Source organism: Pleuronectes platessa, chromosome 24 (assembly GCF_947347685.1).
Source record: "Pleuronectes platessa chromosome 24, fPlePla1.1, whole genome shotgun sequence".
Lineage (NCBI taxonomy): Eukaryota > Metazoa > Chordata > Actinopteri > Pleuronectiformes > Pleuronectidae > Pleuronectes > Pleuronectes platessa.
Genome location: NC_070649.1, coordinates 4,958,481 through 4,984,286, shown reverse-complemented (window position 1 = coordinate 4,984,286; position 25,806 = coordinate 4,958,481). Strand labels below are relative to the sequence as shown.

Below are 25,806 nucleotides of genomic sequence, written 5' to 3'. Positions count from 1 at the left end.
GATTGTCGGCGGCTTCATAATGCCATGTGTCCATATGGATAACACACAATAATCTCTTAATCTGGTACATGTCCCTTTTGTCTGGCGGTGGTGTCTTTATGGGATGGTCTGCGATAAGCCATCTTTAAAAAAATCCTATTTTAAAAATGTTATTCTTAAAGAAATGATAGTAATATTGATTAGGGATGGGCAATACAAAAAGTTATCAATACACATCACTATCATGCTTTTGATTTGTCAAAGCACAGTGAGGAGGTTTAATTATTTTGTAATTTAACTATATATTAAAGGTTTACATGATTAAACTACCTCATATTTCTAAAATGTTTCTTTGCTCATAATGAAGAGTTTAGAAACCACAACCTTCACCTAGGAGCAAATATAAGTATTTAAATAAACAAATAACAATAATGTGATATTTTGAGTGCTAAATATCGATGTCGACTGACAGGAACATTTCATCAATATAATTTGATTTATCTTTATCTTCCTCTACCTCTTCTTTCTCCTCTTTTTCCTCTTTTTATGATGATGATGGTTATTATAGAGGGAATAGCTGCTGGATGATGATGCTGCAAGTATTACCCCAAAATATATAAAATCAAGTAAAGGATAAACAGAGGCAGTAAAGGTGACCGATAAAGAATTACCTAACTATCGTGTGTGGTTAATTTTCCTCCAGCTAATCAAACTAAAAAATGCTTTTTATAATTCAAATATGCGATCAACCCTTGGATGAGTGTCGTTTTTTCCCACGGGCCGTGAAGGCGGCGGCGGCTCCTCTGGGCTGGACAGGAAACGACGGAGCTCCTCAGCGTGTCTGCTGCTCGGCTCCGGGAGGGAAGAATGGGAAAGGGCGACGGGACGAGGCAGCGTGTGGCGACATGAACACAACGGGCTGTTTCTGAACCGACTCGCGGCTTTAACACAACAGACACACGCACTTCAAACCCCCGGGACGTCTCCGCTATCCCCCCCCCCCGTAAAAAGAGGACCCGAGGGCTGGAAGGGAGATTTTGCTCCCGTTGGAAAACGCAGCCTCTTCTTTGTGGACGCTTCATTTTCCTTGTGAGTACGTTTTTCCATGTTTCTTTTTAAAACCCCTCTCACATAATTATTTGTCTTTCCACACCAATTACACACTCGGGCTTAAATTGTCAACACATAAAAATGTCGAGAAAATCATGTGTTAGTGCCACAATGGAGGAGGAGGAGGAGGAGGGGGTTGCAAGTTTAGGATGCTAACGACGGGGCAGCCCTCCCATCTTTGATTTCTGTACCCGGGGGAAAGTGGATGTTTGTGGCCACAAACTAGCAAAATGTGGGGTGTTTGGGTGTGTGTGTGTGTATTGAGGTGGGGGGTGTCTGCCAGCCCCCCCGCCCCATCTCCACCTCTCTATACGGCCATTGAACAAGCCCTTTTCTGTGGGGAGGGGAGCTTTACATTTGAACGTGAGCCCATTGTTGTGGTGTATTTGCCCCCCCACCCAAAAAAGAGCAGCCCTGGGTGCGGGTGGAGGTGTCTCTCCAGTCCCCTCCTCTGCCTCCAGCTCCAGGGATGAACGCAGCCTCCACCCTGTGCAGCGGCAGCAGCCTCCGGGTAATGGCCGATGGTTTTGTCGCGGTTGTGTTTATACATCTCACAGGGAACACCCTCTTTTTTTTTAAACGCCTTTTAAATCGGCCATGTAAGATAAATGTTCATCTCTGTGAGGGTGGTTCGAGTCATTCGGTGCCTCCCTTCCTTCGCAGCGGGGTTCGAATCCCCTTTGTTGGACGATGACGCCGGCAGCATCCAGTCTGACCAGTGGCCATCACCAGTGCAATGCTAACACCTACCTCATGCTAATCGAGCTAGCTCTGCAGTGTTTTTAGCTTTTCTGGGTTAAAACCAGCTCCTTGGTGCAGCTTGGTGGGAACGTCACTGCTCACACATGTTGTGTTTAACTTCACATCCTTGCAAATGAGTGGAGGGAGCTCAGCTGCATTGTTACCCCCCCAGACTGTAACACAGGCTGGATGATGACCCTTCCATTGACCGTGGGGTTCAAAGGTCATTTAGTAGAGGAGCTGCACACCATGCCTCTGTCTGGCTGCTTCCCACATGGGCCCAGGTCCTCACCTTTTCAGCTTAAAGGGTTAGGGCACCCTGGTGAAGTGTTGTGTGAACTATCCCTTTAAACATAGACCTCATGGGGACCAAAGTCCAGTCCAGATGAGACTAAATGTCATTCCTGAGCTCCTGGTTAATGTTAGATGTGAATGGGTCATGGATAGGTTCCTGGATTAGGTTTTGGTCGGGCTGTCAACGAATGAAACTCAACACAAAGTCCTAATTAGTGTCGCTGTGCAAACCTATGTGTGCACATACTGGTTTGTGTTGCCTCTCAAGGACCTTTTCCATCATAAACACTGACCTTTCCAGGACCAGTAGACTTCATGGAGACCTTGTCCCAATGAGGCCAAACTACATTTCTCAGGCTCTGGTTGTTGTCAGGGATGAGTTGTGGTTAGGCATCGATTTGTCATGGTTAAAGTTGAGCTGGCGTTAAAATGCAGCACTCAAAACCCGACCAATAAATTCATAAAATAAATGAACAAACTGATAAAGAACATCTGATAGTTAAGTACTGGGGAAAACGGTTTAGATTAGGGATAAGGTTTTGTTAGGCTGTCCACAATGAATGGAAGTCAATGCCAAGTCAATATTAGGGATGTGTGTATTTTCTTTTATTTGCACTACGAATACCAGACCTTTTAACTCTAACTCTTCAGTTGAAGGGTGAATACAGCAAAACAAACTCAATGAGCTCCTCAGCAGCCACTTGTCCTTTCTTCCCCAGCACAGTGGCTTCATAATAGACCCTCTGTGTCCCCCAGGCCACGCTGGATTTACCCCCACAAAGCACCAGACGAGGAGCCCATTATTTTAGGCATCGAGACAGCGCAGCGACAATGCGACCCTCTCGCTTGCCTTGCAGTCAATGGGTTGAAAATAACCACTGGCCCTCTGGTCGCCCCCTTCGCCCTCGGGCAGATGCCTTTTAAAGCTTGTTATGTTTTTTTGCAAGAGAGAGATAGCGGGCGTTTGGAGTCAGATTTCCCCGAGTGTCTTTTTCAGAGACACAAGATGATGAAAGAAATGTACGATGCCCCAAAGCACATCTGGAAACCCCGGTGATGGGTTGTTTTTGTTCCTTTTGGGCATTGTTATACTGTGGCTTGGTTTTCCTGTGCCGGGTCCCATTATGAATGTTGTTTTTTTAAGAACCTTAACGATCATACTGGTTTTTAGAAAAGGGAAAGACAATATTTGCTGTTTTTGACGCCAGAGGCTTGTTTTTGAGTCTATTTGAGGCCTGTGGCTGAATTCCAACAGGTAGTTGAAGCAGATGTTTTTCAGCATCATCGCTCAGTGAAGGCGATCGCACAAACACGTAAACAACTTGAAAGGTAGGGAGAGTACGGACATGCAGAGTATGATGCTGCGTGTAATGAGATCATACAAAACATCTGAGTTATCCTGAAGCCGCTGTGTTCAGCTCAGTCATGGATTTCATTTCTAGCCTCAGAGCTAAAACACATGTGCGAACAGAGCGTGTCAGTCAGTTCACGGCCGCTGTTTTAAAAGCACATGTAAAGAATGTTTCAGCTCCTGGTAAAAAGAGAACCCAGGGACGGGGGGGTATCCATATGTATTGAGGAAGAAGACTGCTCTAAATACATAACCAGTAACATGGTTTTCTCATTTATCCGCTCTCGTCTTGTTTTGCCAAACGTGGAATGGAAGAAGAAGAAGAAGAAAAACCCCATCTGCTTTCCTCCTTCCATTCCTCCGCTTCCATTTTTTTTCTTCCGCTTGATTTCCTCGGGGTGTAAGTTGATTAGATGTGAAAAACAGTTGTCAGAGAAATTTTGGACTTGAGGAATGATCCCCAGAGACTGTGTATGTTCGCAGAGGGATTGTAAGCTATTCTCGGTGTGTGTGTGTCTGTGTGTGTGTTGCACCGTCCGTCTGTCAGCGCCTTCCCCGGCTCTGCTGTACGAGCTGCCATGTCTGACCTCTGCCCATCCATCCCGATCCCTGTCTGTGGGCATAAGACAGTGCTGCACAAAAGCTCAAAAGATGAGAGGCTGGCGTGTGGTGGAGGGGGGCGATGGTGGTCGGTGTAGGTTTACAGGTTGTGTTACAGCTGCCGCGGGTGTAGGTGGGTAAAGGTGGAGAGCACGGGATGGGAGGATGGCACTTCAAACAGGGCTTTGAGATGAGCCGGAGGGGAGAGAGGGTAACCTGATATCTCCACAGTGATAGGAGCGACTTGGACTTCTGGTTCGGGGGACTGGAGAAGATAAAGGCCACCAGCTGCACCAGGGCCCGGCCTCATGATGCCAGACTAGATGGCTGTGCCGTGTGTGTGTGTGAATGAACGCGAGAGAGAAAGTAGCTGTGTGTCATTCCACCTGGGTGTGTCCCTCCCCCCCACTTGTCGCGGGCACATGGTCCCTGCTTGTATAGGGCCTTGTTCTGGTAACATTTTGCTGACCTTTGGCGGCAGCTGCCCCTGCCATTTGGAAACAAAGACAAATGGTTAACCCGCCCGCCTGTGGCCTCCGAAGCCTCGCCTCTTCCACATAGCATGCTGCTCTTCCTGTTGCCCTTTTAATGCACATTTAGAAACTTGCACAAATGCCCTCAATTACAGGAAATTAACTGTTTAAATCTTCATAGTGCAGCCTTTTCTTTCGTGGTGATTGATTTCTGGTCGTCTGCAAGGGAGGCTTTTTTCACCGACGCCCACGTGGAGGCGTGGTGAATCCGTCCCCTCGCCGGATCATTCGCTCGAGCTGTATCAGTGTATGGACGAGGCAGCGCCTATGCTCCTCCTGCACCGCTGATCGGAGTGGGCAGAAGGAGGGCATGTTCTCAGCCCTCGCTCAAGCGCACAGGGCATACACCGCTTTGCAAAGACAACGCAAGATACCAACGGTGATGATTGACCTACAATCGGATCTCCTTGCCATGTGAGTTTTTCATATCTGTGCCAGTGGGCGGTGAGCGCTTCTCTCCCGGAGTAGATAAAAAGAGATAGTTCCGTCCCTTTACTCTTTGTCCTCTTGTTCTAGCTGCATTGCATCTTGGTCCATTCTGGCTCTTGTCATTGGAGGAACTGATCCTTCTCAATCTTTAATGTTGGATTTCTCTGTGTGGGATTATGATTCAGCACATGGAAAAAAACAACGTGGGTCTAGAAAGGAGCCTGTCAATTTTTCAGTCTGTATTTACAAACTACTTCTTCCATTACTTGTTTTTTCTACATTTTATCTCATCTGTTATGATAAATTTCCAACCTGTTGTTATATGAATTCATTAGCTGTCTCTTTTGTTTGCCGCTGCTTTCACTGAACAGTTTGTTTAAGCGGCTTAGGCAGCTATTAATCAGTGTGACTTTGACAGCGGCAGGTGGCTGCCTCTCATCGCCTGGCTGCTACTGTATCATAGAAGGTCTGTTTCGTTCAGTGCCATCAGGGGTCTTTGTTAATTCAACAGGAAATGGCGGGTGCTGAAAAAGTACCTCTGTGGTGGAGCTGTTGCTCGTAGTCATGCAAGTCCAGCATGATCAGCACCTGTGACTGCCACAATGCCTCCAGGCGCTTTTCCTGTGTTTTTTGTGTGCTCCTATCCGTCAGTTAAGTCACCCACAGTTTGGGTAATCACCCTGAAATTGATCCCACATCCAAGGTGGGGAAGGGGGAATCTCATCCCAGTGGGAATTCTCAACCAGAATTCCTGCAGTGGCATCGGGTATCAGCGAGGAGAGGGTGGAGCGGAGGAGGTGATTTATGGTGTTGTGTTTCTTTCCCTGCGTCCACAGCAAAGTACAGTTGCAGCTCCACCGAAGAAGTTACGGGACGGCTTGATGGATGGGACGGCCCGTCTGCGAAGATGGACAGTCTTTAGATGTGGGCCACGGATAATGGAGAGCACACAAAATGCTAAAGGCAGGCAGGAGTGCTTTAGAGGGAATATTGTTATGAGCCCACAAAGTGCTAAGTCACAGGAAATCCACATGCGGTGCCTTGATGCAGCCGCTGCGGTGTAGAAAATGTGCAGTATCGACTGGGGGTGATGTACGATCTGTCGTTTGTACGAATTCCATAAGCACGAGACAGCTGATTCATTTCCTTACTCTCGTTATTGCTTTCACGTGCTTGCTTTTCTCCTTTTAACTGAATTAAATAGAATTCCCAGTCCTTTGCAGGCAGCAGATCACGGTCATAGTCTGGGATAAACATGAGGAGTTCCTGTGTCCTCTCGGTTCCCTGTCTGATCAGAGATCATCCGGTTCTCATGAAAACATAACAGCAGATTGCGTGTCTGTGTGTGCGGGGTTGTTTGTGTTTGTTTGCAGTCTCTGGTAACATTTACAGTCGAGCATAGCGAGGGTTTGAGGGAGAAACACACCACACACACAGTGATACAAATAAATTTAACCCAACTGTGTCCCCTCACCCCACTGTGAAATGCCTGCCTCTTGGCCTTAAATGTGCAAGTGACCCCTGTTTAGACGAGTTTATGGCTCTCTAACCATTTCCATTCCATAGGATTCAGTTTTAGTTTACTTCCTGGTGTACACGCCAACAATAGTGACATTATAAGACTATCAGAAAATGTCAGGGATGCAGGGATTACAGCGTTCTGTTCCTGGCATCACATTGTGTTGGGAGGTCGTGTTTGTGTGTGTGGTTACAGAAGCAGTGGTATACGTCTGAATCACTGGAACAAACAAATATCTTGGCATGCACGGAAAACAGATTCCAGACCTGAGGATACACTGGCTTTAAGTTGTCATTTATTTGAATTGTAGCCCCAGAAGGATTCCTTTAAATCATGTACATGCACTGACGGCAAAACCAGACTCGTCCCTATGTGATTTAAAAGCTCCAACTGTTTCTGTTTTTCATTTTAAGATTTGAACAAGCAATAGAGCAAAAACTAGCTCTGAAATGTCTTGTTTTGTCATTAAATATGCACTTTGGCCTACCCCCCCACCCCCTCCTCAGATCTTTAACTACAATCTAACCCATAATCATGAAAGTTGCTCATGTAGCTACACTCTCCAGGCAGCATCTGGTGAAACTTCAAGCAGTGGAAACCAGAGGGCCTGGAAAGCAGCCCGCCCTCGACACATTGCCCGCTCAGTGCCTCCCGAGCCAAGAGCCAAGAACCGCAGGGTTCAACGCACATCGCCATGTCACTGGTGACCGAGCTGGCTGCCAGAAAAAAGTCATGGTGGAGGTGGAGGTGGAGGGACACCTGTGAGGAAGAGGGTGATAATGTGAGAGGAGGAGGAGGAGGAGGAGGGGGAGGAGAAGGAGAGACAAGTTTATGAGAACCAATAAAAAGTTCTCCTCTGCTGCTGATGTCATGTGAAATAAAAGCGGTTTGGAAACGCTGAGGTCATCCTTCGCTTTTCCTCCATCAACGTCCGCAAGTCGCACTTTTTCACAACACTTGGCTTCAAGCTCGAGTTCTGCGTTTACTGCACAGACCGATGCTGCCAGGATTCTTTGGATCTTTTCCTTCTTTTTAACATCAGGGTTCATGTGGGACACTGAAGGAATGTAGGAGGTTCAGATAGTAACTGCAGTGACCTACAACACAGAGAGGATCCAGGGAGAGCAGTCGTCGGAGTAGTGGATTGACACATCTTTTTGGGATAGAATCCCCTGTCTGTCGCTCAGACCTTCAGGCCTAATCTCACAAAATAGTGCTCTGTGTGTGTGCAAGTGCGTGCTTTTGCCTAATCTCATTCACTAATACCCTTGCAGCTCTCCCACTGAGCCCGAGCCCCTGTTGACTGGGTTAAGTTAGTTGCTGAGTAGCTTGCTAATCTGTGTCTGCTCCGCTGATCTTCACTCTCTAGTGACTCCTGATTATTTCGGTCCACGTGCCACACAGGCAACTCGTGGCACCACGACCAAGTTTAATGCTGTGGGGAGCCGTCATTAGCATATTTGCGTTCAGCCAGCTTGACCCCTCACCCCTAACTGCTGTTACAGAACGCAATGATGTGGATGCGATTTGATTTCTGTCTTTGAGCTGCTTTGTGCGATCTGTGCTAATGAGTTGTGGTGCTATGAATGAAAATGGTTCAAAATGCTGGAACAAAAAAATTCCATTTTAATCCACCGCAAGAGCAACGGGTCCAACTGTGGACTAGCACAAGAGGCATTTGACCACATAAGTTTGTATGTGTGTGTTACATTACCCATGAAACCCACCGGGGACCCCCATCAGACCCCACTGGCCATCGTGGGAACATTCCTGATGCAGCATTATTCCATAATTCCCACCATGTGTGGTTTTTCCAGAGCCGTGTGCTCACTGCCCGGACCGTGGAGAATCCCACTGAGGAGGGGAGATCAGCTCCTTGTAATTGCAACCAGACGTCACTGTGTGTGCGAGTGGAAACAGCCAAAGTCGTCTGTAAACAGAGGATCAGTTCTGTGGCACCCTCAACACAGTTTGGATCTTATAAAGGCACAGACGCTCAGTTTTCAAATGTACGATTTCCTTTATTGAGATTTGACATTTGAAGAGGACTTCCTCAGGAGGTCAGGCAGTCCACTGTGGCAGGATTACTTCTTGTGAGTTGCACTTGACTTGGTGTAAGAGCTGATCAATACTAATGCTCCTTCCCTGTGAGGATGGCTTCTGTAGACGTCCATCCCTCAGCTGACTGATGCTGTATCTCAGTGACCTAACAAGAGTGTTCAGGGTCACTGATAAGGCCTCAGCCTGCTCTCAAACCGGATTAAGAGGCTGCTTGCCGCTCTCCGATCAATACATCTCGCTGCAACCAGCCACCGTTGTACAGATCAGTGTTGAATAAGGGAGCAGATATGTTTCGTGTTGTGAAACAGAGGCCACTAGCAGATTATCACGTCCAACGGTCTTTGCCTTGCCGTATCACTGAGACGCATCACATATCCAGATGTGCAGCAAGACAAGAATGAGAGGAATGCATCTCTCGTGATTTATCTGGAGCCTGTGATGCGTCTATAATATGGAGTTTCTGCTTTTTTGTGCAGAAATGTTCGAGAACAGGTTTCCGTCTCTGTTTAAAGATTAGTTTATGGTTGTATTTCAGTGTTAAATTAAAGCCATATTATAGTGTTACCGTAATATAATACTTTGCTACCACCTTGCATGATTATGATTAACATACAAGTGGTATTTTTAAGGTTACCGTTTGTAGTGTGGTACAGTTTGTAATGTCTTTAGTAAGCTAACCTTCCCCTGTGTATTTTATTGGATTGGATTCTGCTGTATGATCCTAAACCCAGGTTTTATAACTGGAGTCTTACTTAGACAATACCTCTTATTTGTTTTTTATTGTAAAAGGCACATTTGACTAACACCAGTCCATGTATCACTTTCTGTATCAGCACCATATACAGAATATATTTGACAAACATATCGTGCAAGTAGCTCTGTCTGATTCCTGCTTACTCATTCCCTGGGCTTTCCCTTCAACAATCCAGTCTTTCTTTTTCCTGCTGTGACATCATCGCTGCCCCCTGCCCTCCTTCCCACTTCCTGCCCTGACAGGAAATGAGCCACCCCAAAGCTTTGCCATAAATGGGGGGGGAAGCTGTTACTGGACAAGGACACACCTGTGTCCTCTGCATAGGTCCTGTGTGTCCCCTTGGTCTGTTGTTGAAGTGGGGCACCAGTCAGGGCCACATAAAAAGTCTGTTGAGACTAAGCGTTGTAAAAACTTTGACACACAGGGCACCTTTAGGGCAGTTGTATGTTTTTTTTGTCGTGCCCACAGTCGCCCCAGGGCAGTCACAAGGGGAAATATTGTTTCCAGGTCACGCTCCTCTCGCCGCCCTTTTTGCAGAGGCTCCATAAACATGTATCTGAGCCTTTCTACTTCTCATACCCAAGTTTTTGGCCAGAACTTTAATGACGCCTCAGAAAAAGATCTGAAAATTTGATCTGGATCTCTTCCTGATCAGGAGCAGGAGGCAGGACATGACGTAGACACCATCACTTGCTCGCTGTGAATTTTCCCAGAAAATGTTATCGTCACACGGGCTCGTATCTTTCTCGGGGGGGGGGGGGGGGGGGGGCTGGCAGGAAGAGTTCTGGAAAACGTCTGGAGCAACTGACTTGTGCATTTGCGCTCTCACACCCAGCAATTTCAGGGAATATCTACTTGTACTTCCTGGAATTTATATTTTTTGAAGTGGAAGCAGTGATGTTTGATTTAAGGCTTCAAATGAAACGTTGTCGTCTCCCTCTTTGTTCAAAGTGTGGTTAAAAAGTCAGTCCTGTTTATCTGTGCATGTGTCGCTGGCCTGCCTTTGTTTTCAGCCCCGACCAGCAGCTGCCGCCGGCCTGTGTGCTGTTGTGACTGCAGCAACTGTGTTCCCTGCAGCTGCACAGACCCATGTGTCACTGCCACACCTGCTCTATGGCCTCGTGTTGACTGAGTGATATCACACGTTAGCTGTGTGCAAATTACACCAGAGAGAGAGAGAGAGAGAGAGAGAGTTGGTGGCGGTGGTGGGGGAAGGGGGGGCGACCTGTAATTCAAACAGGCAATTGTGTTTTAAACACACACGTATGGATAGCGTGCGTGTGCACAACCACAAACAGACCTGTGCTCTTTCTGACACTTTCCCTGTTACGAGAATCTTATTTGCTGTGAAAACACGCATTCGCACACTTTTTTTTATTTTCCACCAGGGGAAGGGCCACATGCTGGGGCTGAACAACAGTTGGTTTGTCCAGAGACGAAGGAACAGCTGAGGCCAGCGGGAAAAGCCTCCTCGTAGTTAGCCACAACATCAGCTGCCTATCTCACACACAGAGTAAACACACACTATGAGGAAGTGGCAAAGTCAACACGCGCACCGCGACCGAATCATCGCATTGGTATTATCCGGCCAGCTCAGCGCGTTATAACCTGACATGCCTTTATTCTAGTTTAATGCCAGGCTATGAATCAGCATTCAAGTTGTTTGAGATTAAATAAGGTGAAGCCGGTGTGAGTCAGCGTCGAGTTGATGACTCGCCGAAGCGTTTTAACATTGGTCGGTGTTGTTGAGACCTGGTGGAGTCCGGTGACTCACAGGTAATACACGAGTAAGAGTTTTGACAAGGTTTGAGTTTCTACTCTGACTCACGTTGGGGAAATGATCAGCCTGTGGTGGGTAGCCTGCTTGTAAGGCGAGCTGTGTGTGTGGGTCTGAAGGGCTTTGTAGTCAGATGAGGCCTCTGCAGCTCACGTGTCGTCTTCTTAATCTCGCCGTAATAACGAACAGACTTCATAATGAAGGGAGAAGTGCGCTTGATTGCTTTCAGAGCTGTGCGATAAGTGTCTCTCTGGCTGTGCGTGTCATTTGGTCTGTGCTTAGTTAAGTCTCTTCACTGAAGCACCCTCCGTCGTTAATCCTCCGCATTCTTGTGACACTGAAATCAGTCTGCTCTCCTCCAGCTGCCGACCGACAATTCCCAGAATTCTGCAGTGCAGTGAGAGCAAACACCGGGGATACGTACGTTTGACCGAATGGCCTTGGATGGCACGGGTTGTGTTTTTGCTACTGCAGCGACAAAATATTCCAACCAATTAACACGTGATGGATTTTGTTCTTCCTCTCTCTCTTGCTCCCAGGCGATAAAGTACCCGGTCGCAGAGTGGAGGATTCGTCTGACCTTAAACCTCAATAGGAAGGAGATCAAGCCACTTCAGAGGTAAGACTTCCTGTAAACCAGACTGAGTAAACGCTGCTTTGACTGCATTGGGGTAAGCCTCGCAAAACTCCGGCTTCCTTACAAAATGCCACAGAGATTATTATTTTGACACCAGTTGCTGTTGTAACAAGCTGTCCAGCAGGGAGGTTATATTTAAGCTGGTCTCAAATGCCTCTGACATGCATGTCTAAGACATCATGTGCTCACCCCAGCTATCATCTGTCATCTCTTTGCTTTCAAATCTAAAGTTAAGTTGACAGTGTGGATCCATGTGTTTGTTATTTTTGAGAAAAAAAGAGGTAACTCCAGAGCTGGTGGAGCGTCGAGAGGAGGCTTCACACCCCCCCCCCTCGTCAAACCCTCAGTCGGGAGGCCTTGTAAATCAAAGCCAAATGAAAGAGGAGTCAAGCCTCTGAGGATCTTGTCAGGGGAAGAGTCTTTTTCGCCGAAGGAGATAATTCCAGACTAAAGTGGAACCATGTGAGGCTGAGCCACGTCTGTGGTCTGCAGCAACAAGATGCTCCCTCCAGTGAACCTTTTACTCTCCAACTGTCACAGATCTGGGTTCAGTTTGCAGCCCCAGCTTCTCAAAAGGTTCTAACTTTTATGTGAACAAGAGACGCTGACTTGCTTTTTTCTGAAATTAACTAATTGATGACAGGATGAAGCGTCAAATTGTCTCTGTGTGACGCTGGTTTTCAAAACCTAGATTCAATCACTGTCAGATTTGCTACCTTGCATTTTATTTTCAGCTCACAAATAAGAAAAAAAAAGAATGTGCATCACAACGGCTTGATGAACTCGTACAGGCACCATATATATTCTTTTTCCTTTGAATGCAATGCGGGATGACGCCTGCGTGTGTGCATGTGAGCCCCGGCAGAGGTGGGCGGTCCGACCAAGGAGCATCACGCCTGGGGCAGGACTGCAGAGAACACAAGACTCGAATTCACCACAGCAGATCTGTAAAACTCTAACTATAGGTTTCAATACAGCTTCCATGTTCTCTGTATGTTACAGCCAGGATGTGGGATGGATTTTAAAACATGGGACCCCAGTGGTGACAGAGCCTGAGGCCGAGGGAAGGAAGCCCTCTCCCCGGGACTCAAACAGTTTCAGGATGTGTCTCTGTCTTGTGTCAACGTTTGAAGCCGTGTGTTTGCAGATGGCGGCTCTGTGGCTGTAACTGTCGTGTTCTCCAAGGAGAGGTTTGTCGAGCAGAGACGCTCACTAACTTTGACACCGGGCTGTCAATATTAGTCAGCATGCACATCACACACGCACGAGGCCACGGCTTACATGTCATTGTTCTGGGATGTGGTTACCATAGCAACTGTTTCATTCATGCATGTGGCCTTTTCTTAAAACAGACTGTCCTTGGAACGATCTCCCCCGTGTTGTTCCCTGAAGACATATACGAATCGCAGCCACAAGGATCTTTGGGAAATGAAGAGTGTGTATGTGTGTGTGTGTGTGTTCATTTGTGCATGGACAGGCATTCCACATTTGGAAGGATGGCAGTGTTGGCACAGCAGGAATGCTGGGGGGGGGGTGGTGGTGTGGCAGGAAACAGACTGGCACATTTTTGTGTGTGTCTGTCCGATGAGACACACAAACACACACTTGGACATTTGCTTTCGCATTCAGCATCACACGAAGAGTCTCAGCACAAGCCAGTCACTGTAGCTTAGCAAGGGGGGAGATGGGAAGTGTAGCAAACAAACGTGGGGAAGACGTGCCCAGCTGCCTGTGATATGTGATGCATACGTGTTTCTCTTTGCCTTTAGGTAGGACACATTGCACACGGCTGGCTAGTTGCAGCAGGAATGTGCTTTTTGCGCACCGGTCGCGCGATTGTGTGTGTTTGTGTTGCCCACTGTGCTTTGTTTTCCCTATCAGGTGGCAGATGCAAACCCGCTGTTCTGCTAGACCAAGCAAATGGAAAGTTCTTCCTGTTGGCACATAATGATTTCATTTATCCAGAGGAGATGATAACACAGGATGAGACTGTTTGAATGTTTCCATGTAAATCTACTTAATTCTTAATCTATCTATGACACACTTAGATTTTTTTAAAACACAAACAATCTGGAAGTATTAAGTGACAAAGATACGAAAGAATCCTTTGGTCCGGTGTCCTAGATTTAACCACACTCCATTCTGTGGAGCTGCACGTTCATGGCGGAGCAGACACAAAATTAGCATCAGCTCTGCAAGTTGAATAATTTTACTTCACAGGATTTTGGCTCTTTTTATTTAAGCAGAGCAGTGGGCCTCTCATCTCTTTCCCTTTTCGGAATGTCTTGCCAGTCCTGCTCGGCACTCAGCCTCTGTTGTCTCTGCTGCTGCTGCAGTGCTGCATCATGTTTTAAAGTGTGTGTACTCACTGCAGCAGACCACCTGAGCCCCTGTGTGGGTGTACGTATATATAAATATATAAATGTGTGTGTGGATGTAATCCGAACTCTTAAGGGCAGGGACAAGACTATTGATTTCACATTTGGACTGCTGCCCTGCAGGGAAGCAGAGAGGCTGACCCATCCTACGTCTGTTTGTTCGTAAGAGAGAATGAGTGATAAACGGTGACAGGAGTCTCACCCACATGTATTTTTACCATTTAATGCATTATCGGGAAATTCTAAGGATTCCAGGCAGATGTCATCAGAAGCCTTGGATGTGGAATCAGCTCTTCACATGTCAGTTATCTCCGTGATCGCTGCAGGTCCATCCGTGGAGATGTGCACGTGTGTTGCCATGGCGACGCCTGTTAGAATACATGCACGGCGGCTGAAGCTGAGCTCCCTCTGATATAAAGCTTAGTACTCACACCTACCACCCACTAGTGTGACTATGCATTTTCACACTGCCTCTCCTCTGTTTCTCCTGCCCTTCTTCCCTCCCTCCCACCCCTCCCCCTTACTCCCTCTCCATCTGTCCACCTCTGACATCCTCCTCATCTTTCTCCTCTCCCTGTCCCCCCCCCCCCTCATCTCTTTCTGTGCCCCTCCTTCCTAATTGGCTGTATAAGCCACAGTGGCGGCCGGTGTCACGCTCTGCTGCAGCGAGCGTGTGTGTGTTTTTGTGAATCCATATGTGCGTGTGTTTGTGTGCGGGTTCCTCCTCAGCTTGCAGGCTGTTGGTCATGCTTGACTAATGACACTAGAGCTGTTGTTTTGGCCATCAGGGCCTCCCCTATATTCACAGGCTAATAGCTGACCCCCTCCCACCCTTATAGTACCTATCCATCATCCCCTCCATCACTCTCCCTGCTTCCTCGCTGGCCTCCTACCAATCTCATCTCCCTTCCCCAATTAGTCCTTCCCTGCTTCCTCCTCTGCTGTTCTGTGTGACATTACGTTCCTCATGACAATATAATAAAATATAGAAGCTACTCCTATTAATTACAGCAGCTCTCAGTCTGCAGAAGATGGTGTAGTTGTTATCTTTATCTGTACTGCAAGTCCAGGAGTGCTGACTAATCCCCACGCTGCAGAGCCGAAAGTGTAACAGTATATTTTGACCTTGTAGCCGCCAATTTCAAACACTATCATTAGATTCCAGCCTGAAAGCTTTTTGTGTAAAGCAACTTCCAGTCTAAAATGCATATAACAGCTGTTAGTCATTGCCATGATGGACCCGTTGTGTTTTAGAGCGTATAAAGCTAAAAGCATCGATAAATGTTTCTCAGAGTACAAGAACTCATCAAATCCCATGAGGCAGTTGGATATGTTGACAGCCAGCATGGCACATTAACACGAACGCCGGCTACGTTGTGTGTCCCAAGCATGGAACCGTGACTGTGGTTGTGATCGTGCCAGCGTCAAGCCGACCGTCAAGCGTGACTTGTGAGTGCAGAGTCAAAAACATGACAACAGCTGAGTGTCAGCACGTCGATATGTGTTGTAAAACTAAAAGCCTATAACCTTCTTTAACCTTTTAAAGCTGCCTCTATCCTACATGTCTAATTCATAGAGGAAACACAGCACACACAGACACACACACACAGAGTATTACGTAATTCTTTGCGTCAGATGTCTGTGGCCAGTGCAGGTCAACCACTCCCAGTTAGACTTTGGATAATGGCCGACGAGCTGCGCCCAACTTCAAAGAATTTTTCCACCAACAGCGTTGCCACAGCTCACAGCCAATTTCCTCGGTCCACTTTTTAACTTTTATACGTCCACGTGAGTCAGTGACGCTGGTTTGTGGTTTCCCTCGCTCTTCTCTAGGTGTAGTGCCCAAAAGGGAGGAAAGGAGGGATGGGAAAGGAAATGAGCAAATGACTAGACTGCGCTGAACACACGAACCTGGAGATACCATTATCATAACGCTCACACAATCAGATTGCATCTGTTTTATGTCTCAAAGGTGTTAAACCCGAGCAGCCGTGCAGAGGTGAAGTGTATATTGGCTCCAGTGTGTGACACAGGCTGTCATTATGATATCCTGACACTGTGTCATTTCACTGTGTGTTTTATAGCTGGAGTATTCTGGGCCATGTCGGCTACGATGACAATCAGACACATGTGTGTGTAAGAGGTGATTCATAGTCTGTGGGGGGGGGGAAAGGGGCTGACACAAGGAGGAGACAAAGGAAAGAAGAGGTCAGGAAGACATTAAATTGATGTGTTATATATTTAAGAACGTATTGGTCGTATATCACTGAAGTTGTGTTGTGCACAAGCCTAATAAAAAAACAGAATGGGACATTTGTGAAAACATTATATGAAAACAATAGTTTGATATATTCAGTTCATTCATAGTTTGCAAAGTAGTGGCAGTTTCATTCGTCACCAGGGAATTGACATGGAAATATTTGTGTTTGTATCATATACTTTATATAAAGATGGACAACGCATCTCTACTTCTTCCTGTCGTAGAAAAATAAGCTAAACTATCCAACACGATCTTGGTGTCGAGCTGCAATATCCAGGTCTGAAGAATTTTTAGGGCTGCTATGATTTGAACTTTAAGCTTTTATTTTTTCAGGACAGTGTCATACAACGGCCTTTTCTCTTAAAACACATTATATAGCTGGGGCGCGCCTCCTAGTTTCCCCACTCTGCGTATTTGCATCAATTCAAAGTGGCTCATTAAACATGCTTCTCCTCAAATTGACCCCACGCACCATTCCCTTTTGCTTTTTCTCACACATAATTTCCCCAGAGTCTGTCGGTCAGCGGTATTCAGAGTATTGGGGGGGGGGGCCCACACATAGTAGCCAGGCTGCCCCGGCCATGTTTGCAGCTATTCCTAGCCACGGGGTCGCTAAATGTTTTACGTGTTCCCTCGGTTTGAGCCTTTGTCTGCGTCGGCCCCCGGAGACTCTTGTCACTGAGAGCATTTGTGTGCCACTAAACTCTCAAGAATTCCCACTCGCTATTTGCGGCCAAGCGCCACTGCACTGTATTCATGCCTCATCAGAGTTCACAGAGTTTGTTTAATTGCCATGTTGTTTACTCGCCCTGAGCCCGGTCACTTCCTGTCCCCCTTTTCTGCCAAATATTGTCCCATTAAAGTGTGATGCTGGGATTATTTTTAGAATAGAGGTGTCAGAAATGTGAAGTAAGTTATTTTCTGTTGAAGATCATTTAAGAGAAGAGGGAAAGAGCTGTGAGGACAGGGTGGCTTTGGAGGTTTGGGTGTATTTCACTGTTTTTCCGAGGCGGAAATGATGGCAGCCAAACCACTGATGCCTGGTTTCATTAGTTCTTATTGCAACATTATAAAAATAACACAGGCACCGGGTAGGTGGAGTGTTTAATCCCAAAATAGTCTTATTTAGAAGTGCTTGATGGAAACATCCAGTCAGTCACCAGCAGCAGGAGTATCTGGCCACAACAGTGTTTACACAGCTAAGGTCATGCTCCAATACCCAGCCCTCCTACTTCCTGTGTGATTGAAATGTGAAAGGATTTGTTTGTAACTCAAATGTCGGGAGCGATTCAGGATTTGAATATCAACCTGGAACAGAGCAGGTGGAGCTGACGTTGTAGGTGAAAGGTTGTTTTCCCTTTCTGTGTTGATTAAATGAGCTGGTGTTATATTATTACCTCCATCGAGGACGTTATGTTTTTGCTTTGATTGTTGGTTTCTCAGCAGGATTACGCAAAAACTATTAAGCTGAATTCCACGAAACTTGGTGGAAGCATGGGAAAAGAAGGAACCCATGAACCGTACAAAGGGGCAGAACCATGATTTTTTTTTTCTACTATAACAAGTGATTTACAGTACATTCATCCAGCGAAAACTTCAAGTTCTGCTCCTCCTCCTTTCCAGATGTCGACCAAATGAACAGCAATGCTTTGTCCCATCACGCAAACTGAATTAAGAAGGAGCCGGCCATGGAGACCTAATCTGACCTATGATGTCATTTTGCACTCTCCCCTTCTCTTTGTCAAACCCAATTGCTCGTGTGACTTTCTCTCATTTCTGTCTCGAGCAGGAAAGAGGGTGGGGGGGGAGGTTGAAAGTAGTTTCTCTCTTTTCTATAATCTCCTTGTGTTCTCATGGGATTTCTCCGACATGCCGGCCATTACCACCGACCAAGTCACTGGCCTCGGAAGTGGTCCAAACGCAGAGGACGTGTTTTCCCAAAAGGATTAACATTGTGGGATTGCATTCTTTTCGTAGCTTGACTGGAAATGTCTCTGTTACTGATCCAGGTTAGCCTGGAGTCTGGGGTTTGACACTTGAGTTGTGAGAATAGGCCTCAGGCAGCACCAGTCATTCCAATGTATGTGATGAGAGGTCATCAAGGTTCCCCCCTCTTATTTATTAACCTGAAGTGTTTACTGTAATCAGTTTTCACTATTTAGGCCTTTACAGCAGGCAAAGAAGTTGCTAGTTTGAAACCTATAGCCTCATTCCTTTCGATAATCCGTAGCATATCATTTGATTCAGGGTTTGCTGCTTGATATAGAAACTATGGAAAACTTTTCAAGACCCTGTTCTACTCTTCACAGCCCGTTTGATATCTCGTCTTCATTCTGCTCCCTTTCCCAATCCTCTTGACACTCTCTGATATGAACGACTTAGTCTAAAGATAGACATGTCCTCCTCCTCCTCCTCCTCCTCTTCATCTTCTCAGCACCACCGGGTGCTTTCTGAGCTTTCTCTGCGACTCAGAGAGATTTGGAGCGCACACTTTTCATCTTCCCCTCGCTCCTCGTCTCCCTTCGGGGGGGCACTGCAGCATCAGCAGGAACGCTGCTCGTTTATACGTTACCAAAATAAGGCTGCAGAGCGAGACTCCAGTGAGAAGACCTTTTGACCTATGACCTTTCAACCCGTAGACCCCCTGAGAGACCCAGCAGTCAGAGGAGACAGATGAGTGCTGGTGATGGTCAGACAAGAGAAGGGGGACCGTGCAGGATGAGGAGGGGGGGGGGGAAGGCCAAGGCGGGTGTTTGGTCAGCAGTGATGCCTGCAGGAGTGCACTCTGTCTCTCTCATGCACACACACACACACACACAGAGAGAGAGAGAGAGCTTCCTCTTATCCCTGTGTCTCTCCCAGGTCATGCTCCATAAGCTTAAAAGCAGGGCCTCAGGTGGTAATTCACTTAAACCTGCAGCAGCATCTGCTACTCAGGTTGTATTATTCCATTAAAATGGCAGCAGCAGAGCTACTTTCAAAGTCCTTGTGTTTGTGTGTGTTTCTATCTTCAATTTCTCCTATTCACACACACCACATATAGATGTGTGTGTAATAGATCCGCAGGCTGATTGCTGTTTAAACACAGCTGTTCGAGCTCCTGAGGTGCGTCTCATTTCATGCCTTTGTATTTACAAATTGAAGCACCTCAGAGAATAGGCAAACACAATGTATGCTCATTTTCGAATTTGGCCATTTCCTCTTCCTGTCTGCCTCCAGCCAGCCATGATGTCATTCCTTACTGCAAGGATACACAGCCCCTGTCATGCTGGGAACCACCCCCCCCGAAGAGAAATGTCTCTGACCAAAGGACCGTGTGTGGAGACACATTCGCGTGCAGCCAAGTCCACTGTTACCATGTCATTTGCATGAGGGCAAACTTTGTGGGTCATCTGCAGTGATGCACCGAGTACATGTAAAGGTGAAGCGTTGTGGCTCCTACCTTCAGCTCCCCGATCTCCTCCTCCTGCCCACAAGTCCCTCTCATCCCCAAGGAGTTGCACCAACAACCCAAAGGACAGATGGTGTTTCCTGCCATTAGGGAAATCAGGAATTCTGCACATCCTGGCCATTTCCTGTTCCGACTCCCACGCGCGTTCACGAGTGCATAGATGGAGCACACGCTTTGTTAGAATGTTTTTGTTTACATACCCAGACTCTATCTTTCTCAACAAGATGTTCCTGATGTGTTTGATATGTATGCCAGTGCGGGAAACCCTCCATCATCAGCCCTGTAATGTGCGTGCACATACACACACATGCACATACACTAACACAGCTTAGGCTTATGATACCACCTGTAAAGACACTGAGGCTGGGGCAGTATATTTATTCATGCCGTTAGCAGCACATACAGCGATGGAGCACGTGTGCTGACTGGAATGTGACCACTGCTGCCCTGAAACAAGCGCCCCTCAGCTGCTTGTGTGTGTGTGTGTGAGCGAGTGTGTGTGTTTGTCTTCAGCTGACCGATATTCTTAAGTGTTCGCTATCATATTCCTGTTTGCTTTAACAAACGCCCGGCTGTTTTATTGCCTTTAACCGACTGCCTCTTTTATTACCCGCTTTTATCAGCTTCTATCAACAAAGCGTGACTTTCAGATTGCCTCAAGTATTCAGTATAACCATAGAGCCTTAGACACACAAACACACACATACACATTCATGAGATCAAACGAACAGGGGTCGACAAAGGGGTTAATCCTGGTTTGGTACAGTCCCCACTAGTGACTGACACCACACAGTGTGAATAACATGAGTGGAAAGACACCCCCTGAAAACATCAATGGGATTACCCAGGAATATTCCATCTGACTGGACTGTATTGGGGGGGCAGTGGGCTGTACCAAAGCAAGGGCTCTCTTAAGGGAGACAAGTATGTTGTAGAATTGAGTTTATTAATTATCCATCGCTTAAGTTTATGCTGTGTTATGATGTGTGTGTAAGGCTGGAAGGGCGGAGCTAAACATGCACAACCCTTGGCAGCTGCCCAGGTGTGTGTCCTACTGTGCTGAGCCACGCTCTCCTTCTGTTTGACTCCCATGTCACCAGGTTCTTCCTCCGAGCGCATTGGCATGTCGTGGGTGTTTATTCATTCTCCAGGTTGGGTAATATCAGATTGTCCTCACAGAGCGTGACAGCCCGGCTGACCTAGAAATGTTTTACGCACAGACAGGGAGGGGCGTCGTATTGTTTAACTGTGGAATGGGGCCATTTTTGTGGTCCAATAATCTTTGTACAGCCCTGTTTTGTCTAATGAAAAGTGTCCTTGTGTAGGATTTAAAAAGAAAATAGTTTGTCAATTTGCTTTTGTCAGTCGTATCCAGCCAGATTCATTGTAACTCAATACTTAAAGGCTCATTACATAATATCTACACATATGTTATTTGTAAATGTGTCTTAGATGAGCCCCTAAATAAGAAAGAATGCTTTTTGTAGCATTGCAAGATGTGAGCTCCTGCAACTATCACACGTTGCAGCTGCAGCACGTCTCCTTTCCGTCCAGCAGAGGGAGCCCTGTCATCACCTTTGCTTGCCGGGCCCTCATCCCCTCACACTGGCCCATATAGCCACTAATACCACCTGCTCCTGTTGTTCAGAGTGGCTCGACTGGTATCGGCCTCATGCTGAAGTGATTCACTGCAGGGTTTCAGAGATCACACCTGTGATGCTGGTTGGTGTTCATCTCGTTCTTCCTCCCTTTACCTCCGTCGTCATCCCCCCCTATCCTGTGGATCCTTAGCTGGAAGGCGAGGTGTAGGGTGTGTCAGCGGTGAACGGAACAGCACAGCAGACACTATAGGGCATTCCACCGATTAGACTGCACAGGGTGCCCGCCAGGGGTCCATGAGCGGTTGTCATGGTAACAGGCAGTGAGGTTGGCATGAGTTTTTTTTTATTTATTTATTTTTTCCTCTCTTAGATCATTCTTGCTATGTGGGTGTTATCTGATTCGGTGTGTCTGTGTGTGAATTTGCACACATGTGTAGAATCATCTGACAATGTGTCTTTTTGTGTGTGTGTGCAGATGGAGCAGGTATCAGATGACGAGTTGGACCATGGAGCAGAGGAGGACAGCGATAAGGAGGACCAGGACCTGGACAAGATGTTTGGAGCCTGGCTGGGAGAACTGGACAAGCTCACACAGGTAAACACAGACACACAGACACACATATATCTATATAGAGACTCACAAAGACTCACACAGGTAAAAGAGCACAGAGAAAGGAAGGGAGTGTATCCATAGCAACCTTAACACTGCTAATCCCGTCTCCCTACACTGTATCCTAGCAACTCCCCTCCCACCACCGCTTTGTACTGTGTATTTGTGCAGGTGTGTGTGTATGTGTGTGTCTGAGAGAGAAGAATGAGTCTAGCAGGCTGACATGGCTGCTTAGATCCTGTGGTTTGACTGTAATGTCAGGAAGTGCGTGTGTTTCATCGGTGTGTGTTTGCTCTTCAGAGTCTGGATGATGGGAAGCCACAGAAAGCCCTGCAGAAGCCTCCTCTCAGACAGGAGACCAACATGGCCAACTTCTCCTACCGCTTCTCAATGTACAACATAAACGGTGAGGCCTCATTCACAGTATTTGATATAACAGCACTGATGAGAACAAGGTCAGAAATATTGATTAATAACACCTGTTCCCCTCTGTCATCTTCCTGCATCCTCCCTATTCGCTCCCTGCAGAGGCGTTGAACCAGGGAGACACAGTGGACCTGGATGCCCTGATGGCCGACCTGTGCTCCATCGAGCAGGAGCTCAATACCGTATCCAAACCAAACTCCATCTCTCGAGGCCAGGGTAAAGGCCAGCAGAGGACCGGCGTGGGCCGCGCTGCTAGTAGCAAGCACACAGGCACCAGTGGAGGGGGAAGCAGCGGAGGTAGTCTCACAGAATAATCTGCATTGGCCACAATGTAGTATTTCATCATGAATAAAATAACTACTGCAGCAATCCCTTCACATTAATATGGAATCATTGTAAATAAAGCTGTTTGCCGTGCTTGGGCTCGGATGATGCTTACGCTTGTTTTGCACAGACAGGGAATAGTATTCATGCTCCTGGTGAAAACTTGTCTTCCAATGGAGACAGTAAAAGACTAATAACAATCACATGGAGGCAATAATAGAGGAAGGGGAACATTTACACTGTTACACACAGTTTGTCCAAAGATACGCTTGTTACAATTCAAGCTGCACAACAGTTTAACAGCCTTTTCTTTCAAATGTATGTGATTTTTCATATTGGATAATTATATTGAAATGCTACATCATGCTGCAGCACAATTCCAGTAGTTGAAAATGTACAATAAATACTGTTCAATAATGAAATAAATAAGTATAAATTCCTCCTCCACCTGAACCGTGTTGACATTTCCCAACAGGAAGTACCAGTAGCAGTACCAGGGCATCGCCGGCCAACACGGTACGAGGCGGCAGCGTCAACGCTCGCCCCGCAGCCTCCAACATCTCCCTCGATGACATCACTTCCCAGCTGGAGAAGGCCTCTCTCAGCATGGACGAGGCGGCTCGTCAGACATCCTCCTCTTCCTCCTCCTCTTCTTCCTCGTTCTCCTCCACCACGCTCCGGCGGCCCTCGTCGGGGTCCTCTGGCGGCGGGCAGCACCGCAGGGCGGGCTCTGTGGGCGCGGTCAGCGAGCAGGAGGCGCCGTCCCAGCGGTCGAGTGTCAATTCAGCATGTGCCTCAGCGTCCAGCATGGACTCCCTGGACATTGACAAAGTGTTGACGGGAGGAGAGGCGGAGGGCCAGAGCAGCTCGAACCCCCCGGGACCGAACCAGACCAGCACTGAGGTATGGCCTACACTCAAACACAGAAAAACACATGTAAAGGAAACCCAAGAGGTAGACATAGTATTACTAGCTAATAAGAAAGTGTGTGTGAGCGCCACCGTGTCAAAGACATGCACGTCTCCATGTGTATTGGTAAGTGGAGTCTGTGTTTCACAAAGTCACCACATTCAGTAAATGGAGTCCAGCTGCTGTCCTGCATGTTTAACCTACACAGCATGACGTCTGGAAGAAACTGCATGCCTCACAGACGCAATCCACAACACGTCCCGCGGTATGTTGTGGATTGGATGATGTTCTCTGTTCACTCACGGAGCTTCTTGGCTCTCTTAACAAAAGCTAAACTACTACCTCATGTGTGTTTGAGAGGAGTTTAACCTGGTTCCGTGGTAAATACTCCAGCAAATACACTGTACATAAACAGATGTGTGTGTTTATGTGACTTGTCTGGGACGGGGGACAGCTAGGAAAGGAGGAGAGGAATGTAAAACCCTAACAGTGAGGAAGGATCTACACTTCGATATTCATTTCTAACCAATAACTGATGCTTCTTTTTAAAAAACAGATTAACCAATAGCAGTAATCAGTCAAAATTCTTGTTGGTTAAAGGTCCACAAGTTAACACAAGTTCTAGAGCATGTCCCCTGTCCCCCTCGTCTGCATGTGTTTACATTATCTGTGTTTGCATCCTTTCATGTATCTGTGGCGTCTCCACACACACCCCTTGCCTGCACCTTTTCCCAGCATGTCGTACTGCGGCGGGCCAATGGTCAGCCGGCCAGGCGGCAGCTTGACTTCACCTCACAAGCGGGTGAAGTGGATCGGGCCACTGTAAGTGCACGTGTGCGAGCTTGCATGTGTGCATGAGTGTAGGCATTAGTCCATGTGAGGCTGCAAGGTTTGAACAAGTTCTGATCACATAGTTCTGTTATTGATGCATTTACTAATTTAATTCTGTTTTAATTAACAGTGACATTGTAGATTTTCTGCGCAGCCTTTGGTTTATGTGTCATGTGTGCACATGCAGCCATAAAGCACATCAGTGTGTACCGTGTGAATGGATTGTGTGTGTTTGTGGAATTAGTTGTAAACTGTAGGTTTAGCCAGAATTCACAGTATACAATGTATTCACATGCTCCAATGTTCTGCATCCTCTACTTCTCACCATCATTGCTTCTTTACCCACAGCTGCAGCTACATGACAGCCACCGCTGCTGAGCACTCCATTTATGGAACCTTCTGTCGCTTCCACGCTTAAAAAAAAAAAAATAGATAAAAACAGATCTAAACCTGCAAATAATAATTAAAAAGCCTCCAAGAATCATCTGCCACCACTTTTCTCTGTGTTTTTGTCTGTTCCTCTGCTCTCTTCTTTATTTACAATCTCCTTTCTTCCTCTCTTCACCCAAGCACTCGTATCTGGACCGAGAAACCTCACTCATTTTGAAAAGCATAGCTGGAAAGCCTTCTCACCTCCTGACCAAGGTGACCGCCTCCTAATACACTCGCTTCTTTGTGGGGATTTTTTTTCCTGGTGTGCGTGCACTGCTCCTCGTTTCTGCTTTGCATGATTAGAGGAAAGATCCATTTTGATAACACTATTGAACACAGTGTCACTCTTTGTCTGATATCTGTCCAACGCTATTATTAACAGTGGAATTAGGAATACACGTATGGAGAGAAAGACATAATCTACATACCTAAATTCAATTGTGGTATTTGTACAATTAACAACACAAGAATATCAGAATGGATTTTTCCTCGTCATCAGTTACCATGCTTGAATACACAGAATTATTTTTTTTTAAGCTTTCACTGGCATATACAGTAGCCTTTTGACTATGGGTCTATACTTTCATTCATCATCTCTCTCTTCATGACGCTGGCTTTTGATTTGCACCCGGCCTTCATCAAGAGAGGACTTGATGTCATTAGAGCTGCAATGATTAGCCTGTCGATAATTCAATAATTTCACAGGTAAGGAATTTGATCATGGATTAATCGTTAATCCTATATCAGGCACCCTGACTTAAATAGTCTTTAGTTGCAGCCCTATATGTCATCTCAAAGT

At 46.7% G+C, this 25,806-nt stretch overlaps 1 protein-coding gene across 7 annotated transcripts in view; it reads left to right on the top strand.

Moving 5' to 3' along the window:
- The first annotated feature begins 798 nt into the window (after positions 1-798).
- Positions 799-25,806, top strand: part of raph1b (Ras association (RalGDS/AF-6) and pleckstrin homology domains 1b) — a 37,263-nt gene continuing 12,255 nt past the window's right edge. For 2 of the 7 annotated variants that reach the window (XM_053416897.1, XM_053416892.1), the window contains exons 1-8: positions 799-1,068; positions 11,688-11,767; positions 21,951-22,070; positions 22,386-22,491; positions 22,614-22,808; positions 23,311-23,738; positions 24,480-24,566; positions 25,146-25,220. In XM_053416897.1, the coding sequence (XP_053272872.1) occupies positions 21,951-22,070; positions 22,386-22,491; positions 22,614-22,808; positions 23,311-23,738; positions 24,480-24,566; positions 25,146-25,220 (1,011 nt within the window). In that variant the 5' untranslated portion in view covers positions 799-1,068; positions 11,688-11,767. Of the gene's footprint in view, positions 1,073-4,890; positions 5,023-10,668; positions 11,569-11,687; positions 11,768-21,950; positions 22,071-22,385; positions 22,492-22,613; positions 22,809-23,310; positions 23,739-24,479; positions 24,567-25,145; positions 25,221-25,806 lie in introns of those variants that run through there. The other 5 variants (XM_053416893.1, XM_053416894.1, XM_053416895.1 and 2 more) reach the window with 5 other exon arrangements.